The sequence below is a fragment of the Arvicola amphibius genome, chromosome 9, assembly GCF_903992535.2.
Source record: "Arvicola amphibius chromosome 9, mArvAmp1.2, whole genome shotgun sequence".
Classification (NCBI taxonomy): Eukaryota; Metazoa; Chordata; class Mammalia; order Rodentia; family Cricetidae; genus Arvicola; species Arvicola amphibius.
This window is the reverse complement of record NC_052055.2, coordinates 103,859,496-103,885,437: the sequence shown is the minus strand read 5'-3', so window position 1 is coordinate 103,885,437 and position 25,942 is coordinate 103,859,496. Positions and strand designations below refer to the sequence as shown.

The 25,942-nt window shown below is 51.5% G+C and overlaps 1 protein-coding gene across 1 annotated transcript in view; it reads left to right on the top strand.

Moving 5' to 3' along the window:
• Positions 1-25,942, top strand: part of Col13a1 (collagen type XIII alpha 1 chain) — a 133,815-nt gene that overhangs the window by 29,309 nt on the left and 78,564 nt on the right. Inside the window, 1 exon segment of the mRNA XM_038343290.1 lies at positions 23,786-23,793. Coding sequence (XP_038199218.1) covers positions 23,786-23,793 — 8 coding nt within the window.

Genomic DNA, 25,942 nt, shown 5'->3' with positions numbered 1-25,942 from the left:
ATCGGGGGCTCCCCAAACTGCACTTTAGGATGGAGGAGGCCAGAGCCTTCGATCACGGGACAATGCATGCTACCTTCATTCTGGCTCCAAATAGCCTCTCTGGCCAGTGTGGAGGAGGGAACTCCCCCCCTCCCACTGTCCTACAGGGGCCCACAGAACACAGGCCTCTCCCCAGGTGTAGAATTCGAACTGGGAACACCAGATGGGCATCGGCAGTCACCGCAGGCAGGACAGGACTGTGACAAGGCCTTTCTTTAGAAGACATCGTACAGGAAGCCCCACGTTTGTCAGGAACAAGAAAGAGCAGAGCCCCATGGTTAGGAGAGGGCTAGTGAGCGGCCCCTACAGGTGTCACTGGACTTCAGGGTTCACCGATGCCATCCGCCCTTGTGTTTTACAGGACAGTGTGGTCAAGTGGGGGAAGGGACTCTGTTCCGCACCATGGCCAGATAGGGATAAAAGTGTGTGTTAATCTGGCCAGGATTTCCACCGTGCCTTTTCCCATAAATGGCTACAGAGACACTATCAGAATCTCATGGAGGCAGGAACTGGATGGACTCGAAGACCAGATGAAGAGATGCAGACATCTCAGTGGCTGGGACCAGCCAGCACCACAGGCCACTGATGGTTCCTAAGGCCAAGCCAGGCTAATGCTTCCAGATTCCTCTGTCCCTTAGACACCTATTCTTCCTGTCAGGTGACATCTTGCGTAAAGCAAACTGAAGTAGCTACCACATCCCTGAAGCCAGGGCGTCAGAAGCCACCACCTACCTCACAACTGTTTCTAGGGGTAAAGTCAGCGCCAGCTATCTCTCCTGCTACATTACCATGCCAGCCCTCCATCCCATCTGCTGGGTTCCAGGGAGTATAGCAGGCTCCCTAGATAGACACCATTTGGCCTTGACTCTGGCCCTTTCCTCCCTCCAATCCCTCCCCTGTGGGTGGGCTCGAGATGCTGGGAGCACGTTTCTATAGAAGAACTCAGAGCAAACAAAGGAATAGCCATCTGGGGAAGGACCCAGATAGATGTGTGTGTGTGTGTGTGTGTGTGTAAGTGTGTACACGTGCACATGCAAGACCATGCATGTATGCTAGAGGGAAACTCAGGTATCATTCTTTCTTGGGCACTGTGCAATTTTTTTTTGAGACGGGGTCTCTCACTGACATCTGAGACTCACTGATGATACCGAGCCATCCTGCCCAGCTTTGTACGTAGGTTCTACCGTGATTAAACTCGGGACACCTTGCTTGTGTGGGAAGTACATCAGCAACTGAGCCCCAAGAACAGATTTTTTTCCAAAGCAGTTCAAGCTGGGTCAGGTTTCTAGTGTTTGTCCCCATAGTCTTCCAGAGGGACTGGGCGCTACTCACTGCATCTGCCGCCTTCCCGCATTCTTGGGATTGGATGAGTCACTGTCTTCGTCTTGGAACCAGTCAGTCAGAGAGCCGAGGCCCTGGGAGTTGGTCTCCCCTGAACCCTCCACCCACAGTGGCCTGGGCAGGGAGGTACCTGCCCCTTTCCCAGCCATCTAAGAGGCCCCTTCTTTATGTCATAGTGTCCTCTAGAACCAGCTTGCTGCCTTCCCCATCACGCTGTCAGAGCTAGGCAGGCCTGGTTGGATCTGGTAGGAACTAAACCCAGGTAAAGGCTAAGAGACTTTACCAGAGTTGTCCTACTGTGAACAGGTGAATTAATCTCTTGGGCCTCAACTTTCTCAACTGTAAAGTGGGGGCAAGAACAGTCAGTCTGGCACATGGGAGGTACTTGGTAAAATGGCATTGAGCTCTCCTGAACCCCAGCTCAAGCTTCTACCCACACTCTGATTGCCTCCCCTCCTGTGCTTTGGACACACTTTGACTCTGGGGACTAGCCTTCCAGAACATTCTGTGTGAACAGGCGAGCCTCTTAGCTGCCAGTAGGTTGTAGTGAGGGTGGCTGGCTGTATGCACAGAACCTGCCAATTCCCGAACAGGGTGTGCCTGCGGTAAAGGTTTCAAGTCCACACTGTGAGACAGGGCTTAGCCTGGCTCTCATCAGCACTGTGTGACCTCCGGTTGCCAACACCCGACTCCCATGTTTGTGTGAAGTGGGCTCTGTCAGCCCCAGCCAGTAGCTTTGAGAGGCCAGTGAGTTCACAAGGGTTAAGCACCTCTGAAAGATCTGAAATGGATTGCGGCAAATGGGCCAGCTGTTATTTCCTGGGTGATGGACAAGGCCTGCCCCGTGCCTTCTAGAAACCCATCCCCGCTGGGCCTCAGAGCAGTGGCCACCGGAAATGCCTCACCGATTATATCCTGTAGTCTCTGTGCGGCAGCTGTGGTGTTTTGAGAGCTCTGGCCACAGCAGCGTCCCCAGAGCAGGTGACTGTTCACCAACTGGCTCAACAAATACCTGTCAGCACCTGCCATGAGGGGGCTTCGGGCTCCAGGGTCCCAAGGACCAACCCGATGAGCACATCTTTCCCTACTGGAACTGCTACATCTGGCTGGAGAGACAGGGGCCGTGGGGGGTGGGGAGAGGACAGTGACAAAGAGCTCCGTTGGCGGACTGCTTGCCTTCCTGACATGGAGTCCTGGGTTTGATTCCCAGCACTGCAGAAACTGAGGGAGAGGGTGCGTGCTTAGAATCCCAGCAGTGGGGAGGTTGAGGCAAGAGGATCATCCTGAGCTACGTAATGATTTTGAAGTCAGCTTAAGCGACATAAGATCCTTTCTAAGGGGGGAAAATGGTAGGGGGAGAGGGATGGGGATGACTGGGAGGAAGGAGGAAAATAACACTGACTGTTTGGGAAGAAGATTAGCCAAGCAGATCCCGTTTAAGGTGTCCACCTCTTCACCCCGCTTCGTTGGACTATGATTGGCTAATTAACATTGCATGTATTTAAGTTTGCAACTGGATCAAGGTGGAAAAGTCCAGCAGGGCCACTTGCAGGGCAGTGCTAGCCATGCTGGACCGTGTTCAGAGACATCCACAGGAAGGGGGCATTTGGACCGAGGAGTGAGCCAGCTACCCCAAGAGTTAACAGTCGATTCTCAGGTTATGGGAAGTGCTTGGGCAGAGTGTGACATGGTGTAGGGCCCTGTAAAGATATCAGTCAAATGTGTCAGGTAACTAAATCTATCTGGACCTTTGGTCAGCAGAAAAAGCTTGGGCAAAGACCCCGGGGCAGGAATTACTTTGTGTCTGAAGAAGAAAAGGAAGGTCTGAGTGATCTATTAAAATGAATGGTGCGGGCGTGAGGGATTCTGGGGAGTTCACAGAGGAGGTGGGGCCAGCTCAGCCATGGCCAATGGGGGTTCAGGTCTGTATATTTTGGAAATTTCTCCTTCAGTGAACTTGGAAGGGCCTGTAAGGTTTCACAGTGTTCAGGAGAGATGGGAACAGCCATGGGCTCTGATTCTGTTTCTTGTACCTTTAGCGTGGGTAGAGAGGAAAGAAAAGTCTCCTGTGGGTGTCCAGGTGGGAAATGAAGGAGATGGAGGAGATATAGTGAACACCTTGCGGGATGGTTTCAGGTGGCATTTGGCAGGCTTTGTAGACAGCTAGCTGGGGAATGAGACACATGGAAATAGACAGATCACAGCCTGCAGACTTGCACCCTAGGGTGGACAGAGTTTAAATGAGGATGGGGCACTCAGGGTATGTGCCCATGAGGGAGCGTGGCTGAGGAGCGTTCTCACCTGCTGGAGCAGGTTTCCAGGCGGGAATGAAACTGGACATGGTTGGATGAAGAAGACAGAGGATCAGCCAAGCAGCATGGGAGTGACCAGGGTCTGGCAGACTGTATCCCCCCACTGTGGAATCCTTTGCTAGAGGAAGAAGTCAGAGCCTGAACACTCTGGTTCACTTCCAGGTCATCAGCACATACTGGCTTAGGTGCCGAAGATCAGGCCAGGGAGAGAGTGCTGGCTGCCTGTGTGCAGTCCCAGGAGGATTGTTATCTGGAGGACTGGAGGGGGCTGCTGGAGCCGGCTGGCCTGAGATCCCCTTCCCACCCTGGCAGACAGCGCAGGCTGCCCTTCCTCCACCCAACCCCCAGATACTAGGATGAGGCCCCCTTTGAAATCTGAGTGAGGTGAGGTGAGGACACATCGAGGAAGCCTTGCTTCTCATGGTGTCTCTGGACCTCAAGAGACTCCAGCGGTGGTCATGTCTGGGAGCCTCATGGAATATCTACAGGACCTGGGTAAGGGGACAGAAAGAAGGGCCCTAGAGGGCCCCTGAGAGGAAAGCTGGGATTTCTGCGACCTTTTGGTTGACGTCAAGCAGGAAAATCAGTCTCACGGGGCCTCTGCTGGCAGTGAGGAGGGAACCTTCCTATCCTAGCCCAGCCTGGGCTCCCAGACCCCAGGCGCCAGAGCTGGAAGGGGCCCAGACTGCCACGGGAAGCATTCCCCTCCACGCTCCATCCTCTGTTGTCCCTCTGCTGAAACCCCACAGTGGCACCAGAACTTTTTAGCCCAGGCACGGCAGCCCTGTGTGACCCTACCTCGCTGATCTAGCTAACGGTCCAACCATTACAGGACTAAGGCAGCTGGCCTCCACCCCTGAGGCCTTTGCACCCACTCTTCTCTAGTGTACAATTGTTAGCCGTGAGCTCTGTTCACCCTTCAGGCTGGGTCACAGATGAAATATTCTAGGTGGCGGCGGCCCCTGCCTCCCAGCCCAGGAGCACTTCCCCACTGTTAAAAACCGTCCAGAGCATCTCTGAGCACAGCTGTGCCAAAGCGGCACGCTTATATTGTGCTTCCTGCTGGACAGTGACAGGCAGTGCCCAGTCTTCTCTTGTACTTGGCCTGGTGTAGGCTCTCTCCAAGTTCAAGGTGACCAGGCCCAGAAAATGTCTTAACTTTCATCCCATCTCAATGGCGTCTTTAATTCCTTCATCTGAGAGTAGGGTGGACGAGGAGCGGAAAGAGAACAGTGGCTGGAGTAGGCAGCTTAGGAAGAGAGACATTGGTTGACATTCAGAAGATGAGCAACAGCTGGGATATGTGGAACTCTATCCTAAGAACAATGGGGAGCCACTGAGGGATGCTGAGCAGGGCCATTGCCTGGCTAAAGTTGAGACAGTGCAGGAACCAGACCCCAAGCCATCCCAGTGCTGATGCCTAGCCCCTATAGGATACTGATGCTCTGTTACACTGGATCCCTGCCCAGCGAGGACCTCTCCAAGCCTGGGTACTGCTCTGCCCATGTTCATGGACCATTCTGACCTAACATTCTTCGCCACTGGAAAGTGGGGACCGATTTGAATGCTATTTTGTGCAGCTCCATGAGGTTGATGACCTCTGTCTAATCAAGGCAGGCTAGGTGTCCAAAGCAGCCTCAGAACTCCCTGGGTAAGATCCCAGCATTCAAGGATTGCCCCTTTGGAAGCAGAGAGCTGGGCTTCCTACCGTATTTGCTGGGCTCTGATGCATGGGGTGAGATGGGGTTCAGATGGGCCTTGCTGGGACTCCATGGCAGAATTAATGGCAGACCAGTGACCCCTGGGATTCATGTGCATGGAAAGTGGTGCCAGGATGCAGCCAAATTAAACCCTTGTAGCAGTACAGGGAGTGAACTGTTTATGCTCTCCAGAGCTAAGCCTAGGATCAAAGACCCGTGAAGAAATAGTGCCTCCTAGGATGTCCGCCTTGAAAGGTGTTGACTGTCTCCTGCAGTCCCCAGTGTGGCAGCAGAATAGGCATCTAGGGAGGTCCAGAGGACAGGTATCTTCACACTGCTCATATGGTCTGCCATATGCTACATGTAGCTGGTTATGATGTTCGCTCCCTTCCTGCTCCACATACAATCTCTAGGCAAGAAAGGGAGGTGGGGCTTGAGGGGTAGATCAGTACCAGACAACCTTAGATTTGTCACTTCCTAGTTTCTTCACTTGTTGAGATGAGTCTTCATCTGTACTGAAAGATCCCCTATGAACTATATCCACATGTGGTTATTTATTGATTTTTGAGATAGTTTCATTATGTAGCCCAAGCTGGTCTTGAACTTGAGATCCTCTTGCCTTGGCCTCCCTAGTTCTGCAATTATAGGTACGTGCCGTCATGCTCAACTTAAGTTTTATTTAATATTAATTAATGTCACCATCAAGCGTTACAATAGACAGGTGCGGAAGCACACACCTGCAGTCTCTAAGTTAAACTCCAAGTTCAACAGAAAGACTTGCTAACACACCAAAATGTTTAGAGCCTAAACGTAACTAGTGATGAGTCTGTACCTAACAAGGTCCTTTGGGGTCCAGCCAAAGGTCCTCTTCAGGGTTCAGATTGGGTGCTACAGCAAGCAAAAGGAACTTTTTTCTTAGGGTATCTGAAGACGAATGAACATGTGCTGCTCTGAGCAAGTTTTTTTATTCTTTTGCCCCATCCTAATTCTCCTGTCCTAGTTCTAATTCCTCCTAGCTTCTTCTCTTCTAGCCTAAAAGCATTGTCCTTACAGGAGCCTTGAAGCAATAAAAAAATTATAAGAGTTACCTCTCATTGGTCAAAAGCCCATTCCTAGGGTAAGCGATAAGGAGTTGAGCCATTGCCATGGCAACACAAGGCTCCAAGGTTACAGGAGTAAGACCATAACCGAAGAGGGGCGAAGAGCACAGTGCCCAGTGACAAACTTTGAGACATAGGTCTGTTGTCAGCTGACTTGGCAGGTGAAGAATTGGCATGCTTTCCTTAGGGTGCTTTGTGTTGCAATCTTGGTTGGACATTTGTGACTCTGACCTTGTGCATAGCTGTAAGGTTTTAAATGTATGCTCTATTTACAAAGAGCCTTTAGCCTAGTTTGAACTTGCTCTGAGATGAAAGTGAACGAATTGTGTGCAGTTAGTCTGTGCCAGAGGAACAGAGCAGGCTTTTAAGTGTCTATAGTCCTCGTGGGACAAAGAGATCTAGTTATAAAACATATTCTATATATCAAAATCATTTCATGAAAAAGTCATCTTCCTGACCACCCACAGATATATGTTCCTATAAGATTGAGATGCAGTCTTGAGATTACATATGCACATCACATGAGATTACACACTACAGTGCAGGTATTGGGGAGACACCAAGCTGCTTTAGCAAAAGTGAGCAACAGTCTCCAGAGCTGATGGTCCTGCAGGCCTTGTCTGGACAGAATTAACCTCCATCAGAGAGTCACCCCCCTGGCAGGTTGACATCTGAATTATCAATTGCCATATACTATATATTTCCACGGCTTCTGACATGTGCCCTCAGCCTCTCTCTGCAGTATGAGCATCCAGTGGGAGACACTCAGGATTTTCTCCTGGAGTGCCCCCAGAGTTCCTGGGGATCCTTTCTTAGAGAATGCCATGTTGGTCAGACTTCAGACCCTGTGTGTAGCCCCAACTTCCTTAGTTTGTGCTCCACATGGATAGACATCCTTGGAGGATGGAGAAGTCATAAATGTTGGTCAGCTCTGGGTTGGAGGTGTGTCTGTTTGCAGAACAGGCTGCTGCTGGGTCTTCGGGTGCCTCTGAGCCATCACATACCTCTTGTCTCTAGTTCTTCACACACACACCCGCCCAGGATAACACCCCTAATCTTCACTATTGCACAAGTCCACTCAGTCACAATGCTGTCAATCCCCATAGACCCTGTGTTGCAGGCTCCTGACACAATGTCCTAGCTCACTGTGACACTCATTTCTGTTCTGTGGGACTAACACACTTCCCTTCCAGGGAGTATAGTCTCTACCTCCTATCTCCATAAGTTAAATCCCCTGCCGTGCAGGCCTAGCTCACAGTAGGTCACCAGTATGTGACAAGCAACTCTGCTGAGGTGACAGGCCTTCCTTGAGCCTTGGCATTTGTCCTGTTTAAAGCTAGGCAACTTGAGCATGAGAGAGGAACATATTTCTCTCCCTAGAGACTTGAACTTTGAGGAGAGGGAGCAGTATGGCAGGTCCTTACAGGCCAGGGGAGAGGGGGACATGGGTGAGCAATTGAGTCCTGGGTCTCCTTGGGTAAAACTCATACTGATGGGGTACTTAGTTGTCCTTTTGCTGCATGTCCCAGTGGACCTCTGAGGTCTCTATTTATGCTGATCCTTCCTGGGTCGAGAGTTCTGGGTGTCTGTGACTGCTAGGTCACACCTCCACTGACCTCCAGGTCCCCTGCAGGGCTCTCCACAGGTGTCTATCTTTCCTTCTAAAGCATCCTGCTTTGCTTGCTGGAGATGGATGTTGTGGGGCTTTCTCATGTTCCCCCTTCTCAGGTGTCTCGGCCTCTGTCTCTCTGACCAGGGCCTTAAGTGTTGAGGTTCCCAGCGCCCATTTGCCTCTTACACCCTCTTCTTAGTGAATTCATTGCCTCCGCCCCTGGGACTCCCGTTTCCATGGAGATCGGTATTTTTTCAGTTTTGGGTCACAACCTAGTGGCTTGTGAAATCAATTTGATGACTTGTGATCAGCATTTTTTTTTAATTAATAGGATAGAGAAAAATGAAGTTTCAAATCTCAGATGCACTGTGTGTAGGAAGGCCACTGCCACTCATCCCTGGGGATGTGTCCTACTTGGATGTTCTTTATCAAACTCTGGACATCCATAGACTTAAAGTTACAGTCTCCTCAATCTGTATTTGGGATCACTTTTTTTTTCTTCCTTGCCTTCCAGATCTGTGGGTCTGGTTGTCCACCTCCCATCAGGATGGCCACAGAACCTACAAAGGAAATACACTGTGTTCCTCTTGAACCAGCTGCCCCTTGTATGTCCCCAGCCGGGCACTGTCCATTACCTAGCATAGCATCTCCAGACACATCCTAAAATTGTCCTTCCTCTTCCTCTGCCTCCACCCCTGCCAGGCTCTCTGTCCTTGGCATTCCGCCTTCCTCCTTGCCATCTCCATGTCTGCTTTCCTCTCCCTCCTCCCTCCTAACCACCTCCCACCCCGAACTACCCCTCCACCCTCTCATCACTGCTGCTCCAGCATCCCCACTGGGCAAACCGGACAGGCTTTCCATACTGCAAAGTCATTCAAAGCAAGCCCTCCTCACTCCCAGAGTGGGACTCTGAGGGACAAGCACATACTCCCAAGCCTCCTTGCACAGCCTCCTGCCTGCCTCCTTCCTCTGAAGCAGCCTTAGGTGTTGACTTCTGCCGTCACATTTGCTCTTAAACCACAGCCCATACACTGTTCTTAGAACTATAGGTGTGTAGTCCCCGGGTTGGCCCTACACACCCCAAGGCTGGGCCTGGAATTTTGCTTTTAGCCAGCCATTGAGAGAACTGGCCTATCGTATCCCAAAAGCCGCTGTTGTATGTGTGTGCTGTTTGAGGGTGTCTCTGTTCTCATCTCTCTTCCCCCCACTAGACGGGGATCTGAGGGCAAGGACTTCTTACGCACTAGGATAGTGCTGCTGTCTCCGCGCCTCAGGGTAGGATGAATGAACTGTTCCTGGACCTGATACGGCTCTCCCATGCCCTCCCTCCTTTCAGCCTTTGCCGGAAATAACCTTGTAGGAGGCTCCTGGCACGGTTTGTGGTCTCTCTCTAGGTAGCTGTGCGGGTCTCCCTGGATTACACAGAGACCTAGGTTAAGAGCTGCCCCATTGTAGGTGACAAGGAGCCGAGTGACTCCAGGACAGGAGCCTGCATGAGGAGGGGTCTGGTGGGCCTGGAGGGGGCTCAGGGACACTGTCCCAGGGTTCCTAATCAACAGGAAGGGCCTCTTCCTCCAGGATCACTTTTCAGCCAGCTGCTTGGACAGAACCTGAGCTGGGGGTGGGGCATGGGGGAGGAATGGCGACACACAGGCCATGGGGCTGCCAGTGCTGGGACCTACAGCCTCTGGTCTGCCACACTTACACACCAACTTGTTGCACCCACAACACCTGGGGAAGGCTTGCCCAGGGAGTGAGCTTGCCTGGTCTGATGGCACCCTCCTGCACCCCTCCCCCATCTCCTTCTGTCCTCCTGCTCTCTCCACACTCAGGGACATTCAATCCTTCCTTTGATGGACAGCCAAGAAGAGACTCCTTCCACATCCTAAATTTGTTAGCACCCGCTAATGTCTTAACCTTCCTCCCTTCTGCACTCCCAACTGGCGCCTCCTTAAAGACACGGTTCACTTTTTCTGATTTGCAGTAGGAGCCCCTGGAGAGAACTCAGTACCCCCACTCCCACCCCTGGGGCGGGCACACAGAGCTTTTCCTCAGGAGGCTCCTCTGTGCAGAGTGTCCTGATGAACCCCAAAATGAAGGCTTTGGGGGCAGAGGCAGCAGAAACAACGTGACTGTTCAGAGAGGTTGTTTCAGCCTCAGTCATCCTCAGGTGGGGCCACCCCAGGGTGCTTGAAGGATGCTGAAGGTGGCCTGAGCCTGGGAACCATGTGGAGAAATTCTCCAGCTCCAATGCATCTAACCTTTGCCATTTTCCCATCCTCTCCATAGCATTGCCTCTGGGATCTGTGCCCTTCTCCCTTCTCCTTCTTTCTCCCTTCCTCTCTTCCCTCCTTCTCCCCCCTCATCCCTTCTTCTCCCCTCCTCCCTTCTTTCTCCTCCCTTTGCCCCCTTCCTCTATTCTTCTCCTCCCTCCTTCTCCTTCCTCCTCCCTTCTTTCGTCTTCCCTCCTCCCTTCTTCTCCCTCTCCTTTCTTCTCCTCCCTTTTCCTTCTTCTCCCTTCTTCTCCTTCTTCCTCCTGTCCTCTCTGCCATCCTTATTCTCTTCCTCTCCTCTTCCTTGCAGCCACCATCTCCTTTGCAGGCACATGCTTAGTCTTAGGCAAGACCCTAAGAGAAAGGAATTCTTGGCTCCACTGCTTGAAGGAGAAAACCAAGACCAGAAGCCTGGGGGGCGGGGAGGGGAGGCTTGGGTGGTGGGAGGGAGTAGGGGGAGGATCAGCACTCGTCTGTGTATATAAGTTCAGCCCTAAGAATCAGGCCTGGGCTTTCTTGCTGCTGAGCGTCATCCATCCTGTCTCCAAAACACAGCCCCGCACTGCTCACAGTTCTGCCTCTAACTGTGGTCTATTGAATGATGTCTCCCCAAAAGCACCTTGTTTCGGGGACATATACATGGCAGTTCCCCCAACACAGTTGTGTATTTCCTTCCTTCAGTCTTCTGCTTCTCTCCCTCTCCCCCCTCATTCTGCCCTTTCTCTCTTCCCTCCTCACAGGCGAGAATCCTCTGTAGCCTCCAGCCCTTGTCCTGGCCCTAAGCCTCCCAATAAATAACAGGTCTGGGCTCTGCAGGATCTCAGCTTGGGAGACAAGCGCTTGCTGGCTCAAGCATCAGGAGCCCTAGGAGACAGGGACAGGGCCCCGCCCAGGCAGCAGGGAAGGAGGCTTTGGTCCCTCTCCCTTTCCCCTTTCCATCTGTGACTGATAAAAAACATGGCAGGCTTCACAAAGTCAGGCAAGAAATCTAAAAAAGTTCAAGATCATCTCAACAACAAGGTCTTCAAGGGGGTTGGGACTGGTCCACAGGGAGGAAGTAGAGAGAGACTTGGGTCACTCTCTCTGAGAGTGCTGGACCCTAGCCCAGGGCAGCTTGGGACCCTGTGTGCTTGGAAGATGGGCAGGAAGCAGCCCTTTTGCTCCCAGCTTCATTCTTGTTCGCCTTTCATCAGTGCCTGGGCACCTTGTGGTGGGGTTGTCTGACCAGAGGGTTTCTTGGTCATTTGCTCAAGTTGGCGAACCAGCCGTCACCAGAAGGTTCTGGGGAAGAAAAGTGGTAGAGTCCAGGGTTTCCTAGAAGAGGGGGTGTCACATGGTAATGCGGCTGAGGTTGCCGATGAATAAAGAAAGCTGAAGATGTGAAGCAAATCATAGCCATTTTTTCAGCCAGCCTGGACCCACACAGGCTGGGGTGGAGCCCAATAGGAAGCAAAGCCAGTGCTCAGAGCTCAGAGGGAAATTGCTCTGAGGGAGAACAGAGGGACCAGACAATAGGCCTGGTGACTGACACTCCATCCCCTCAGCTGTCACCTAACCGCTCCTGTGTCTGTGTCCCCATGGGGCTTCCAGAGTGGTCACTGTACCCAGATAGCCAAGGTACCTCAACCCCAGCCTCAACTTCATCTCATCTCCATGTTTCCTGCTACCTCAGGGGGAATGGAAATTTCTCAATCAGTTTACCAGGCCCAAAGGGAAACATTAAAGCTATTTTTAACGGCTTTGAGAGGCTGACGGGATGTCTCAGTGGGTAAAGGTGTTTTGGGTCAATGTGATGATCTGATTTTTATCTCTGGGACCCACACTCATGGAGACAGAGAGAACTGACTCCCAAAAGTTGTCCTCTGACCTCCTAATTCATGCACCCATACATACATATAAATACCTAGAAAGACATCTTGGGTTTTTTTTTTTGTTTTGTTTTGTTTTGTTTTTTTTTTTTTTTTTTTTTTTTTTTGGCTTGCATTCTCAATAGCTTCACAAAGTCAGGCAAGAAATCTAAAGAGAGTTCAAGAGCATCTCAACACCAAGGTCTTTAAGGGGGCTGGGGTTGGGTTGGCCCACAGGGAGGAAGTAGAGAGAATACCATCGAGGGCAGTTTCCTGACCCCAAGCCAATGAAGAACCATGCCCAGGCCTGGCTCCTCTCTTGTTCCTTTAGGGATGGACAAAGTGTCCGCCTCTGGATTCCTTCCCACCTCTCCCAAGATGCCCCAGTCACCTGTCTGATCTTTAGGAAGCCTCTGGCTATAGTGCCAACTGTATCACACCACATCCCCCCAACCCCCATCATTGAGGCCTGTGGTCAGGATCCAGCTCAGTACTCTCCTGCCCTGTCTTTGGGGAGGGTCATGGTTTTCTTCTCTCTCAACAGCAAGGTTCCATTATTATTTATTTTTATTACATGAAAAGGATATTATTTCTCTCTCTCTCTCTACATCTTTTGATCTTGGCCCATCCCTTGCCCCCGGTTTTGCTCAACTTTCTGACCCTAGTAGTCAAGGAACCCGCTTTCTTCAGAAGCCAACTGTAGTCTCCTATTGTGATAAGGATGATGTCACCCTCAGTCGTCCCAGGATGCCTCAACCTGTCACCAGGGAGGCTGGCAGCAACATTCCCCGAGGGACCCCCCCACCATCTGCTGGAGGGTTGGTGCTCCAGACAGACTTCAAGGCTCTTTGCTCTGGGTGAACTGCCTGGCTGATTTTAGCTTCCCTTAAACATGCGTTCTACCCTAGTGCCTCCTGGGACAGCCATGGTCCCACAACCAGCTCCTAGGTGAGGTCAGAGGTCAGGAGAGTGGGTGGATTGGTTCTGCTTGATGATTTACTAACCGTTCTTCCCATCAGCTGGAGAGGTGGTAACTAGAACACACGTTAGCATCAACTGGTAGCCAGTCACTGAGCCACAACCGTGGAACAGGCTCAGTGGAGTGAGGCAGAAAGCTGTCCCTTTGGACCTTGGCTCTCTGAAAGGCTGTCTGCCTTCCCACGAATATTTGCCCACATATAACGCCCTGGATTTGATCCCTAGCATTACATAAAATGGGCATGTTGACACATGCCAGGAGTTGGAGCCTGGACAATGAGAAGCTCAAGGTCATCCTTAGGCACATAGCAAGCCTGAGACCAGCTATATGATACTCTGGCTCAAGAACAAAAAGATGCCAAAGCTCCTTAAGCGAAATCTGCGCTAATCCATGACCCTCTGAGGCTGAAGCTGTATGGGAGTTCTGACTATACAATTTAAGTAGTGCCTACCCCAAACAGCAGCATCCCAGTTGGCAGGACCCAGGTTCGAATCCCAGCTGTGACAAATGAGAGTCTCAGGAAGTATGGCTTTCAATCTTGCTCTGTCTGTCTCCAGTGGGACAGGTGGGAATATGGCCATATCGCTTAAGGACCTCATGAGAGACCTTGGAATGTGTGCAAACTGCCCAAGGGAGTGCCACCCCATGAACACATTCTTTCCTCCATGGAACAGGTCCAAAATGGGGTCTTTGGCCTTGGCGTCTCTCTAGCAGTGACCCCTATTTGAAGGACGCTGCCTTTGGAGAACTCTGCCTGTCTAGCTAGGGCAGGACTTAACTAAAGGGGACTCACGTTTGCTGGCTCCTGAACTGTCACCCGCTGTTAGAGGACTAGGCCCTTATTCTCCTGATGCTGGGAGCCTAGCTACCTGCTGTCTAATGCCCTTTTGAAGATAGGGAGGAAAATGGTAGAAAGGCAATTAGAGAGGCTAAGTGGCTTTAGCTGGTGTTGTGTGACAAAAACTTTTCCCTGAGGAGATGGCAACCCACACGTCCTCTCACCTCAGACAGAGAACCTGTGACAGACCAAAGTATGGACACCACCAATGTCCAACTTGGTAAAGCAATGAGGTTTTTTTCGGGGCGGGGGGTTACTTGCAGGAATATGGGTGAGGGGTACTTAAAGGAGCAGAAATGACTCAGCAGTGCTGCATCACCAAAGCCCATCCCAACATGGGTGATAGTTCACAGAAGCTGGGAAACCTGGAGTCCCCTGCACAGCCTGCAGGCAGCTGCACAGGCTGGAGAGTGTCGTTTCCAAGTGACTCTGCTCTAAACCTCTTTGTAGGCAGCTCTGCTGGTTCCTGCTTCTTCCAGGCAGTTGGTCTGGTCTCAGAGTCTTCTTGCAACTTGGCTTGTCTGAGCTTCTTCTTTGCAGCATGGCTTGGTTTAGCCTGAGATGGACTCTCAGCTTTTACTGGTCACTCTGGCAGTAAGGGGCCTAGTGAATCTGGTCAGTTTCAGGGACTTCCTGAAGCTACTTTAACTTCCTTGTTTAACTTCCTGTTTAAGGGGCTTTTCTGTAGGGTAGAATGCGTCAATCTCAGGGGAAACTGCTAAACCTTAACAGACCCAGACAGCTCTAGTTTAGAGTGCAGCCTCATCACCCACCCCATTCTAGAAACATCAGGGTAGGGAAAGAAATTCGCCTGGCTGCCCAAACCTTACAGGCCTAGCTCCAAGCTGGTGAGTGAGGCTCAGCCCAAGGGAGATGTGGCTATTACCATCCTGGTGCCGTGTCCCGCCTGGGTCTGCATTAGGTCTGTGTTTATTGTGCTTTCCTAGTGCCTCAGGCAGAGACCACCCAGCCTCTTCCTCCATGCACAACTCCCACGCCTCTGCCCTCTAGAGCAGCTGGCGCAGGCTGTCCAGCTGCAAAGCCCATTGGTGGGAACTGACACCTGACACCACACCACACCATCCTCCCGTACAGGTCCCCTCCAAACAGCATCTTCGCTTAAGTCAATCTGACAGGAGGGGAAGCCACCAGAACAGCTTTGTTCTCCTGGATGCTGTGACACCATGGTCCTCATGTCCTGGGTTTAATCCAGTTCCTTGGCATCCAGGGCTCCTCGATAGTCATGAGAGCAGCATGCATGTGGAGGTGTGTTTGCCTTGAGGAAAAAGAAAGAAGCACCTACTGATTCCACAGTATCCCTGAGCATTCGAGGGAGAGGAGAAAATGGAGACAGTTTAGTGGCAGCAGGGCATGGGACCAGGAGTGATGCCATTAATGTTTTTAAAGAGCTGTTTTAACAATGAATAAATGTCAGGAAACAAACAATTGGAAGGAAGGGAGGAGGGAAGGAGAGAGGGAAGGAGGGAAGAAGAGAGGGAGGGAGAGAAGGAGAGTCTAATGGAAGACCCAAACAATTTCTGCTCTTCTCAGCCCAGATAGACTCAGTTACTTGGCTCCTCAGTCACTCCAGAGCTCTGCACCCCAACATGCTATGGGGAAGTCACACAGCTAGCTATGCCACCAACATCCAGGCCCCTGCCTACCTTGCTTCAGGTGCCACTTCATGCATTCGTTTCCCTGGCTCTTCTCCCATAGGGGTAAGCCCCTCTCGGTTTAAAGACAGTCACCTGTACTGGCCCCCAGACTCTGGGCAAAGCTGTCCCTTCAGATGTGAACACACTTTCTAAGACACAGATCAAGTGTAGCAACCCTGATTGATTAGCTACGGCTGCCCAAAGTCTCAGTAACAGCACCAAAATCGATTAGTTATATCTTCAGGGAACCCAGGATAGGGACTAGTGGATTGTGCTCAGGATTTGCTCTCCCAGGATAGATAGGCGTGAATCAGAAGCAGAGCTCCACTCAATGGCTACTGCACACTGTCCTGTGAGGAAGGAAAGGCTCCTGTTTTTTTCTGGGCAATGTGCAGGCATGGAATGAGGATGATCTTTGCCGTCTCCAGGGCCCAGACATAAATCTCAGCCCCATCATTTTTATTTGACTTTGGATGAGCTACTTCTCCTCTGTTGGCTGGGGGTTTCATTTGTAAGTTATAACACTTGCTAAGTTGTGTTCTGAAGATTAGAAATGGGTAATAGGAAGAGCCCTGCCTCCTGTGGCACACAAAGCAGCCGACATGCTGGCCACAGGTTTGCTGAGGCCATTGCAGGGGTTCAGTGCAGAGGTTGTTTTCTTTAGATCTCCCCGGCCACAGTTGAACACACCTGGACCGTTGCCTCGTGGGCATGTTACACAGCTGCTTGCAATGTTGTTAACTGAGAGACAGAATCAAGAATGATCTTTTTCCCTCTCGGGGATTATAACTCAGTTGGTAGCACACTTGCCTGGCATGAACAAGGCCCTGGGTTTGGACTCCAGCTCTACAAATAACTGGCATGGTGGCACATGCCTGTCATTCGTCATTTGGGAGGTAGAGTCAGGAGCATCAGAAGTTCAAGGTCATCCTCAGCTACATAGAGAGTTCAAAGCCTGTCTAGGCTATGAGGGGTTGGGGAAAAGGAAAGAGGAGACAGAAAAGAAATGAAGCAAAACATTAAGAAAATCCACAAGTTCAAGGCCAGTCTGAGTTCAAAGCCAGCCTGGGCAACTTAGTGAGCCCCTGTCCCAACATAAAAAGAAAGAATTGGGTGGTGGTAGCACACAACTTTAATCCCAGAACTTGGGTGGCAGAAGTAGGCCACTCTCTGAGTTCGAGGCCAGCCTGGTCTACAGAGTGAGTTCCAGGACAGCCAAAGCTATGGAAAGAAACACTGTCTTGAAAAACCAAAAAGTAAAAAGAATATGGGGGGGCAGTGGGAGGATGGGGATTAGGGGTGTAGCTCAGTGGTAGAGACCTTGCCTATAGCATGCATGCAAACCCCTGAGTTCAATCCCCAATCCCCGGTACTAGGAAAACAGCAAAAGTGCTCACAAGCCAGCAGGCAGCTAAAATCCTCACTGAGAAGGCCCTGCAGTACTTCAAGCCAGAGCAGACCAGCCTTCCAAATACTTGCTTGGCCATGTGGCCCTAGTGTTATGGTGCTCAAGGAAAGCACCAACCATTATTCTTCACAGATACATAGTTGAGGTAGAAACCGGGGCCCCCGCACCCCCACACTTCCTTCCATTGCTCATTCACATATTCAGCACCTGCTGGCCAAACACTCACTCCAGGACAGCAATTCTCCGCCATGGGATTGGAACTCATGGATCTGAGAGGGCCACAGCGAACGTGTGTTAAGAATTAGAACCCACAGACCAGCTGGGTCTCACGGCTCTGTTGGGTTTGCAGAAGGGCTCTCAGATGTTGCTGAAATCAGCACCAATATCTAGAAATCGGAGTTTTGTACAGAAGATCTAGGTTTTCACTTTCTTGGGTGTTTTTAAGGTCAGGGGCAAACAACTGCACTGAGAGTGCTCAGTCTATCTCGGGCAGACAGACAAGCCCGTGGCGCTTTGTCCCAGACCTCTCCACTCCCGGTTGCACGATGCATAGTCCGTTGCATTCCCATCTCCTATTTACTTGGCTCCCTGAAGCCCCACAATGTACAGCCCTTAATCCTCAGCTCTTCTTGGAGTGATGAGCAAGGCCTGTGTCCACCACAGTCCTCACAGCCTAGTAGCGAGTTCTAGGTAGGAAAAAGAGATGGATTGACAGCTGCACAGAGATACAAGAAAAAACGAGAGAAACTTTCTGCTATCACGGGACTGTGGTGAGCTGGAATCCACGGCCTGGAGGAGGAGGTGTGGCCTGAGATGTACATGCTGTGTTTGCCAGAGAACCGGCTGTCCCTGTGGGTCACGGAAAGGGGACCCTGGCTTGCATAACTGCTGACTTCCTGGGAAGGACCCGAGGTGAGGTGGGGGGATGGGGCAGGAAGTCACCCTCCTTGGGAAGACCTCTGTAGGTCATATGGGAGGATCCCGCTGCTCCTGGGAGATTCAGTCAAGAGAGACAGGTTCAAGTTCAGAGACCCTGGGACTCCAGATTCTTATCAAAATAAAGCTGAGTTGAGCTGACCGAGTCCACCCCTGCAAAGCCCCAGCTTTGATTAATTTTCATTTTCGTCACACAGCCCATCCCCCCTCTATCTGAACTGCTATCCCCATCTGTGTGTGGCCATCAGCCCCTCTGCCCTGGGTTGGGGAGGGGGTGGGTGGGGCTGTGCCCGGAAACTGCTCAGCCTGAGAACAATGCCTGCCCTTGGACTGAGTCTGCAGAACCCAGCCATGTAATCTCTCCCACCCGTGAGACCTACGCAAGAGTCCATCACTCAGGAGTTTTCACTGCTGACCCCAGCCTGGAAGTGTCAGGGGCCCAAGGAAGCGAGAACAGACACAGCGTGTCCTGCTGTCCGGAGATGGGTACACTGATCAATTGTGTCTGTTTTAACCAGGCAGGGCTCACCCAGCCTGGTTCATCCTGCCCGCTAATCTCCGGAGTCCTGCCCGCTGTGTCTGCATTTCCAGAGCTTCAGCATCTCCTCAGAAAGGCAGTTCACAGGGTGGTCAGCAGCTAGACCACCCGGCCCCTCCCTAGCTTGTGGCCCCAGCAGGAAACATCTTTCTGTGTGCCGCAGTGCCCCTGAATGTAAAAGTGAGCTGCCACTGGCATCCAGCTAATACAAGACTCAAGGGGGCCGTCTATAACACTGTCCGTAAAACATCACGTATGGTGGCCCGCATGTGAGAAAAACTTTCTAAAAGTGTGCCACATGCTCCTGGAATTGGATGCCACTTTGCCGGGCCTCCTAGAAGCACTATAGCTGCTGTGGCGCCATTTATTGTGTACTTAACTTTAAACCAGGCACCGCTAAGGCTCTTGGCTTGCAGTCTCCCATTCGCTCCTCCATTAGGGTGGATGCAGACACCGAAACTCAGGGCAAGCAATTTGCCCAAGCTCACACAGCTAGTCAAGGCAACGTCAAGGTGTTCTTGACGCTAGCAGCGTGATTCTTTGAGGGAAGGTGATACTCATAGCCTCCATGTGGCCTCCGTTCTATCTAAAGCCTCCCTGTTGCTTTACCTCTATGTTCAAAGTCTAAATTAAAATCTCTTCAACAATATTTTAAGGTGTGGGCTAGTGTTTTGGCTTGGGAGACCTGAGTTTGATCCCCAGATCCTACAGAAGGGTGGAAGGACAAAATAGATTACAGAAGTGTTCCTTTGACTGCTGCACGCTGACCATGGAACACGTACATACACACACACATGCACGCATGCACGCGCGCACACACACACACACACACACACACACACACACTAGTAGTACATTTAAAAAGCAAATCCCCTATTCATCTTTGCTATACAGCAATGAAGTTAGGAATCATGGTCTGCCTAATAAACTCCCAGAAAGCCTTGGGAATTCCAATTCCTCGGACTTCTGAGGGTGGCCTGTGGTGCTGTCCCTTCGCTGCCCCTTCTCTGCTGACAGAACAACAAGAGACTTTCTGTGCTCTTGGGGTGGCTGTCATTGTTCCGGGATGGGTCAGATTTGGATGGGGTTAGCATTCCCACCTCAGCGGGGGAGCCAGTGTTAGGACAAAGATGGGAGTGACGGGAAGATGGCCCAGAGATGATGCCATCACATCCTCTCAGGGGCCTGAAGAGGCATCCCTGCAGGTTCCCCTTAGCTGTCTAAACCTCCCCTCACTGTCTAAGGCCTGATTCTTAGTTTGCTTTTACAGCTGAAGAAATAACATACAGGGGTCAGGAGGGCAAGCTTCAGAACATAGACAGTCCCAGGTGCTAGCCCTGCCACTTCCCAGCTCTGTGACTTTGAACTAATTGTTTAAATTCTCTGTACTGAAAAAAAAGACTCATCTGCAAAATGGGGCAATAGGGTACCCACCCTGCTACGAGGGCTGTGAGGTCATGCATCCCACTACAAAGTGGTTCTCAGCCTTCCTAACACTGCAACCCTTCAATGTGGTTCCTCGTGGTGTAGTGAGCCCCAACCATAGAATTATTCTTTGCTCTTCCATGACTATAATTTTGCCGCTGTTATGAATGGTAATGTAAATATCTGATAAAGGGGTCACACCCCATAGGTTGAGAACCTCTACTCTGCATCTTCTGTCATAACTGCAGGGCTGGAGACACAGCCCCTGTGGCCCGGCCCCATCTGCCCTGTGTGGATTATAGCGACACTACCTTATAACAGTACCATGAGGAACAAACAGAACAGTGCAGAAGAGAGCGATGGGATGAAAGACAGGAAGACACCACCCATGGTGAGTTAGGCAGTGTGATGCAATCATTTAAAAAGCCCATTTGAGAGCAGGGGAGATGGCTCAGCCAATAAAGGTGCTGGTTGCCAAGCCTGACCTTAGTTCAATCCTCAGTCTTTCTCTCCTTCTCCCTACTCCTCTTTCCCTCCCTCCCTCCCTCCCTCCCTCCCTCCCTCCCTCCCTCCCTCCCTCCTTCCCTCCCTCTCTCAGAGTGCCCCCTTTGAGACTAGACTTGACCTCCTTCACCTAGGAAGACCCTGCACTCAGGCCTGCTGCCTGTGGCTCCCTGCGGTCACTTCCCAGAACCTCAGGGCCGCTTTTCCTGGGGGTAGATAAAACTATAGAGGTGGCAATAGGGTCCCTGGTTCTGCTGTGGGCTCCTTACCATCTTCACAAGGGTGCCTGGTCCCAGGCATTCACCGTAGCTGTTTCTTAGCTAGGTCTTGAGTTGTATGGGAAGATGTGCCGCTCTGTGGGCACTGGAGAAAGGCTGGCTAGAACAAAGTACAAGTTCTGTTCAGAAGGGGAAGGGTTGGGAGAAAGCTGCAAGGGAGGCAGAGGAGGGAGTCTGCAGTCCTGGCACAGCCTGTGCCGCCTCTTAGCCACCTACCTTAGCTCATCCCCAGGCACTCACCAAACAAGGTGGGGAAGCCAGCAGAAACACAGAAGGGACAGTCCCTGCGCTGAAGGGCAAGGCATCCAATAGCAGAGTGGTCCGAGCATCCTGCCAGGCTGGGAGCTCACATCCATGGGCTCCATAGGAAAGGGGGTCACTGAAATTGCCCTCAGGGGACCATGAGTGGCAGCAGTTCAGCTGGGCTCTTGGAAACAAAGCTGAATGAGGACTTCTGGGATTGGGGCAGTACTAGTTGGGGGATCCTCTCTGGCCCCCACACTTTCATTGCTCATACCCCAGTCTGCCATGTTTTTTTAAAGATGGGAGATCTGACCTATCCCAGGTTGGCTTTGAACTTCTTATGAAGCTAAAGGTGACCTTGAGTTTCGAGAGCTAAGATTACAGGTTTGGGCCACCATGATCTGTTTGTGTGATGTTGGGGATAAAACCTAGAGCCTTCTGCATGCCAGGCAAGCACTGTACCAACTGAGCTGTAACTCCAATCACATCTCTGCCAATCTAAACAGCTGGGTAGGAAAGGGGAAAAAGGCTAATACAAAAATAATCCCAATCTGTCATGTCCCCGAGTCTAATCCATGTCAGTTCCCTCCGTCCTCCGTATGGGTACTGGGAATCAAACCCAGGTCGTCAGGATTGGCAGCAAGAGCCTTCACCTGCTGAGCCATCTCCTTCTCCCCTCCAGCCGCTAGTTATTTTCCTTGTGACTTGACAAAATACCCAGCTGAAGCAACTTCAGGAAGGAAAAATTTGTTTTGGCTTACGGTTTGAGGCCGTCATCCATCACGGTGAGGAAGGCATGGCAGTGGGAGCTTCCTGTCAGTGGAAGCATCGTGTCCGTAGGCATGGGGCAGAGGAGGAATCCTGAAACATCCTCACAGACATGCTCAGTGGTTGGTCTCCCAGGTGTCAAGGTGACTGTCTTTACTAATCCCTGCACACACACATACACACACATATATACATACACACACAAACACACACATATACATACACACACACAAACACATGCACACACACATACACACAGACATACAAACACACACACACACACACACATACACACACACACACACACACACACACACACACACACCATCCTGTGGCCCAGCGTCAACATAGGGGCTTCTTCCTCACTGAAGACCCTGTGAGTGACCGGCTGGAGGGTGGTGGCAGCTTGGCTAAGGAGAGTCCCTGGGAGCTGAAGAGAAATCCTACAGAGGGCTGCAGGTGGCTGTGCAAGACGTTAACCTCACTGAGAGAGGGCACACTGTAGACATGGGTCGCAAACTCTCCTGGTTTACTAACGGCAACAGGTCCACCACCAGAGCTCCCTCCTGTATCATTGGGAGCATCCCCAATCCTGCACACGAGGAGCTGGGACCCTGTCAGACATAGGCTCAGTGTGCCTGCCCTTCATGTGGCCAAACCATCCAAAAATTCCTAGAGGCTTAATTTTGTCACTGTTGAATCCTTGTCCCCCAACCAGGAGGCACAGACTGTCCAGGAAGCCTGTGCTTTCGAGATAGTTGCAGGTTCTGGATGACATCCTCCTGTCCCTCAGCCTAATAGGTCCCAGATGCTCTCCTTCCCTGACCCACGCTGCCCCCAGCCTGTTCTGGAACCCTGCCATCTAGCCCCGAGCTTCCCAGCCAGCCACTACACCTTTTTTGGGGGGTTGTTGTTCTTAATTGAAACATTTTGTTCACCCGGACATGATGGCTTGACAGAGGCCAGTGTGCGATGGGCTGTTTCTTCCTGGATGGGAACCAGAACACAGAGTGATACTGGCAGATGAGGGAGGGGAGAGAGGAAGTGGCTTTGGAGCCATAAGGAACCAGTGGGGAAGCATCAGGCAACCATGTTGGCAGAGCATGAAAGGGAAAAGAAGTGGCTAGCCTCTAAGCTGACATGGTCAGGTCAGCAGGGGCTAAGGGGACACACAGCCGGGACCCCGCCCCTTGGGACTGTGGGGCCTCCATATCTCCTTCTACAGAAATGCCATCCAGACTGTCTCTTGTCACTACATCCTCTCCTACCCTCTTGGCTCCCACCCTCACAATGCTTGAACTTGTAATTCTTGGTAATGAGAGCAGGCTGCTGCCGAAGTCCAGTGCAGGAAGAAGGAATGTGGGGGGAGGGAGAAGGAGGGGAAGTCCGTGGACAGAGAGGGCTGGACCTAAGACTGAGAAGTGGGTGTTAGGAAAGCAGTAGTGGGCTGCAGACCCACGAGGGCAAGATGTCTGACTCAGAGCCTAACAGAAACCAGGCCAGGCCAATAGACATCAGGCTGCCTCTCTCCCCACCCCTGCTCCTTTTGCCAGTTTTCCATTGCATGTCCTGGGAAAGCCTGCAGGAGTGGTGAGCATGCTAAGAGCATCAATCTCTCTAGCGTCTTCTGTGACCTTTCTGCTCATGCATTGGAGGCCACCAAGGAAAAACCTGGAACGCAAACACTGGCAGGACCCCAAGAATGCAGTTTGACAGTCGGGAAGGTGAGGGGTGGGGACCACTAGACCCCTCTCCGTGCTAAGCCTGGGGTCCCAAGCCCTGCGTTTCTCATCCAATAATAAAAATAGGGAGACAAAATGAAGGGGAAATGGATTACACTGGCAAGAGTGAGCCAGGAAAAGAGGAACTTTGAAGACCAGATGGAAACCCGTTTGCCAAAGAATTCTTGGATGTTGTTTCTAAGGTGACCTCCCCACCATCTCCCTCTGGCAGCAGTGACACTGACCAGCCCTTTTCTCTCTTTTTCAGGACCTCCTGTAAGTACAGGCTGCAGCTGGTCCCCGAGTGTGCGCGTGTGCGTCTCAAAGGCCTGTGTCATCTATGGTAACAGGGCCCTGGGTGGGGCGCTGACAGCCAGCCCCCTGCTGTCTTTCAGGAGGATTCTTCCTTGTGTGCCACAAAGATGGAGTACTCTGCATCCCCTCAGGGCAAGACAATGGCCACCCTGTCCTTCTGGCCTCCATTTCATTCTAGAAGAGCGGCATACCCCTTCTTGGCTATTTTGTCCTACCTCTTTCAAATACACACACACACACACACACACACACAAACAACACTCGAAGAAATGGTAGCTATCAGAAAGAAGAAAGATTACTCAGTTAAGTTCTCCCAGTGTCTTTGTGCCAGGCAGAAAGGAGGTCAGGACACAGCTCCAAGCTAGAGAGACTCCGGAGTGCCATCCACACCCCTGCGTGGGCAGCCCCATTCTGGCCAGGCCCCCAGGGGCTGCTGAGGCTGGTGGTGGCAGTGGCAGTAGAGGCAACGTATCCTGCCTTCTGGGCCTTAGTCCCAGCGTGGGCAGGGAGCTGGACCTTTTCCAGTCGCCCAGAGAACCCAAGAAAACACCTCCCTAAGGTAAAGGACCCAAAGCCAGAATCACATGCTCTTTGAGGGACAGCATTTGATAGCCCGACAAAAGACCTGAGGGTACTGGCTCAGAAAGGGCCCAGCCACTTCACAGCAGATCTTTCTCAAGGTTACTGAATTCTGCCCCACCTCTCCCTCCTGGCCCTCCCTCCTGAGTTGCTATGAGGTGACTTTGGGGCTGTGAGGAACCAATGGAAGCCAGAGGAAGAGAGTACCCTAATTGAGAAACCAATGCACCGGATTCTTTTTTAAATTGGTTTTATTGAATTATATATTTTTCTCTGCTCCCCTCCCTTCCTCTCCTTTTCTCATCTACCCTCTCCCATGACACCCCTGATTCTTAAAGAGACCTTTATTCAGTACTCTGTGATTACCCTGAAATCCCAACCCCCACCCCCAAGAATCCTGCCAGTACCTTGTCCGATAGCAGTCAAGGAGGAAGTGCATTATCATGGTTAGTTTAGGGGTGTCAAATGGCCATTCCTGTCACCCATCTTCCAGAATAGATGGCAGGGGCTGGGGTTGTGGCTGAGTTGGTAGAGGATGCTCCTAGCATGCGTGGAGCTCTAGGTTTAATCCCCAGCATAAATCCCAGCCCTTGGGAGATGAAGACAGGAAGATTCAAGGTCATCCTCAGCTCTATAGAGAGTTCAAGGCCCGCCCAGGCTACCTAAGACTTTGTCTTTTTTGTAACCGAACTGTGACGGGCCGCCTGCTGACTTGGGGCCATGTATCCCTTCCTTTTTTTAAAGACATCTGCCTCATCCTAGGACACTCCAGAGGGAACAAGAACTTTAGCATCATCAGAGTTGTGTCAGACTGTCCGGCATGCTGTTCCCAGCCAGAGTAGGTACTGTCGCTCCTGGATTCTGGGGACTGACAAAGGAAGTGGGGTACAAGTCCCTACTTAACAGTCTCTACCTTCCTGAGCTGTGGCGCAAGGGACAAGGTCCAGGTAGTTCTTTGTACGAATAAGCTTGAGGCAGATGCGAGGCCCCGGGTCTTTGCCCAGCTCTGTCTAAAAAGACTAAAAAGCAGCAGGAAGAAGAGTGATGGGGGAAGCTTCCTAAGCCCTGTGTTCTCTGCTTCCTGCAAAGGAAGGATGTTGATGGCCAGAGGTGAGCGATGGAGAGATGCCAACCTGCTGCCCTGTGGACCATCTCCTAGGGCCTGGCTCTGTACTCCAGTGGGGTACCCAGGGTCCCATGGGCACAAGGTTGGCACACACCATGAAGGATGCACTGATATGGCAGTGGGAATTAACAAAGGGTAGCAGATTAGCCTTTCCCACTGTCCCCACCCTTATGTCCAAGGCAGGAGCTGTCTTCCCCACTCCCTTTCTCATCACTTGAGTTATGGGACCACACAACACCCTCCGATTTAAAAAAAATCTGTAATTCCTGTTGATTCATTTATTTCTTTTATTGCTCTTCCACCTCACTTTGGGAGAGAGGGATTTAAAAATATGTACTAGTTAGGTTTTTGTCAATTTGACACGACCTAGGGTCATGTGGGAAGAGGCTCTCAGCTGAAACAAAA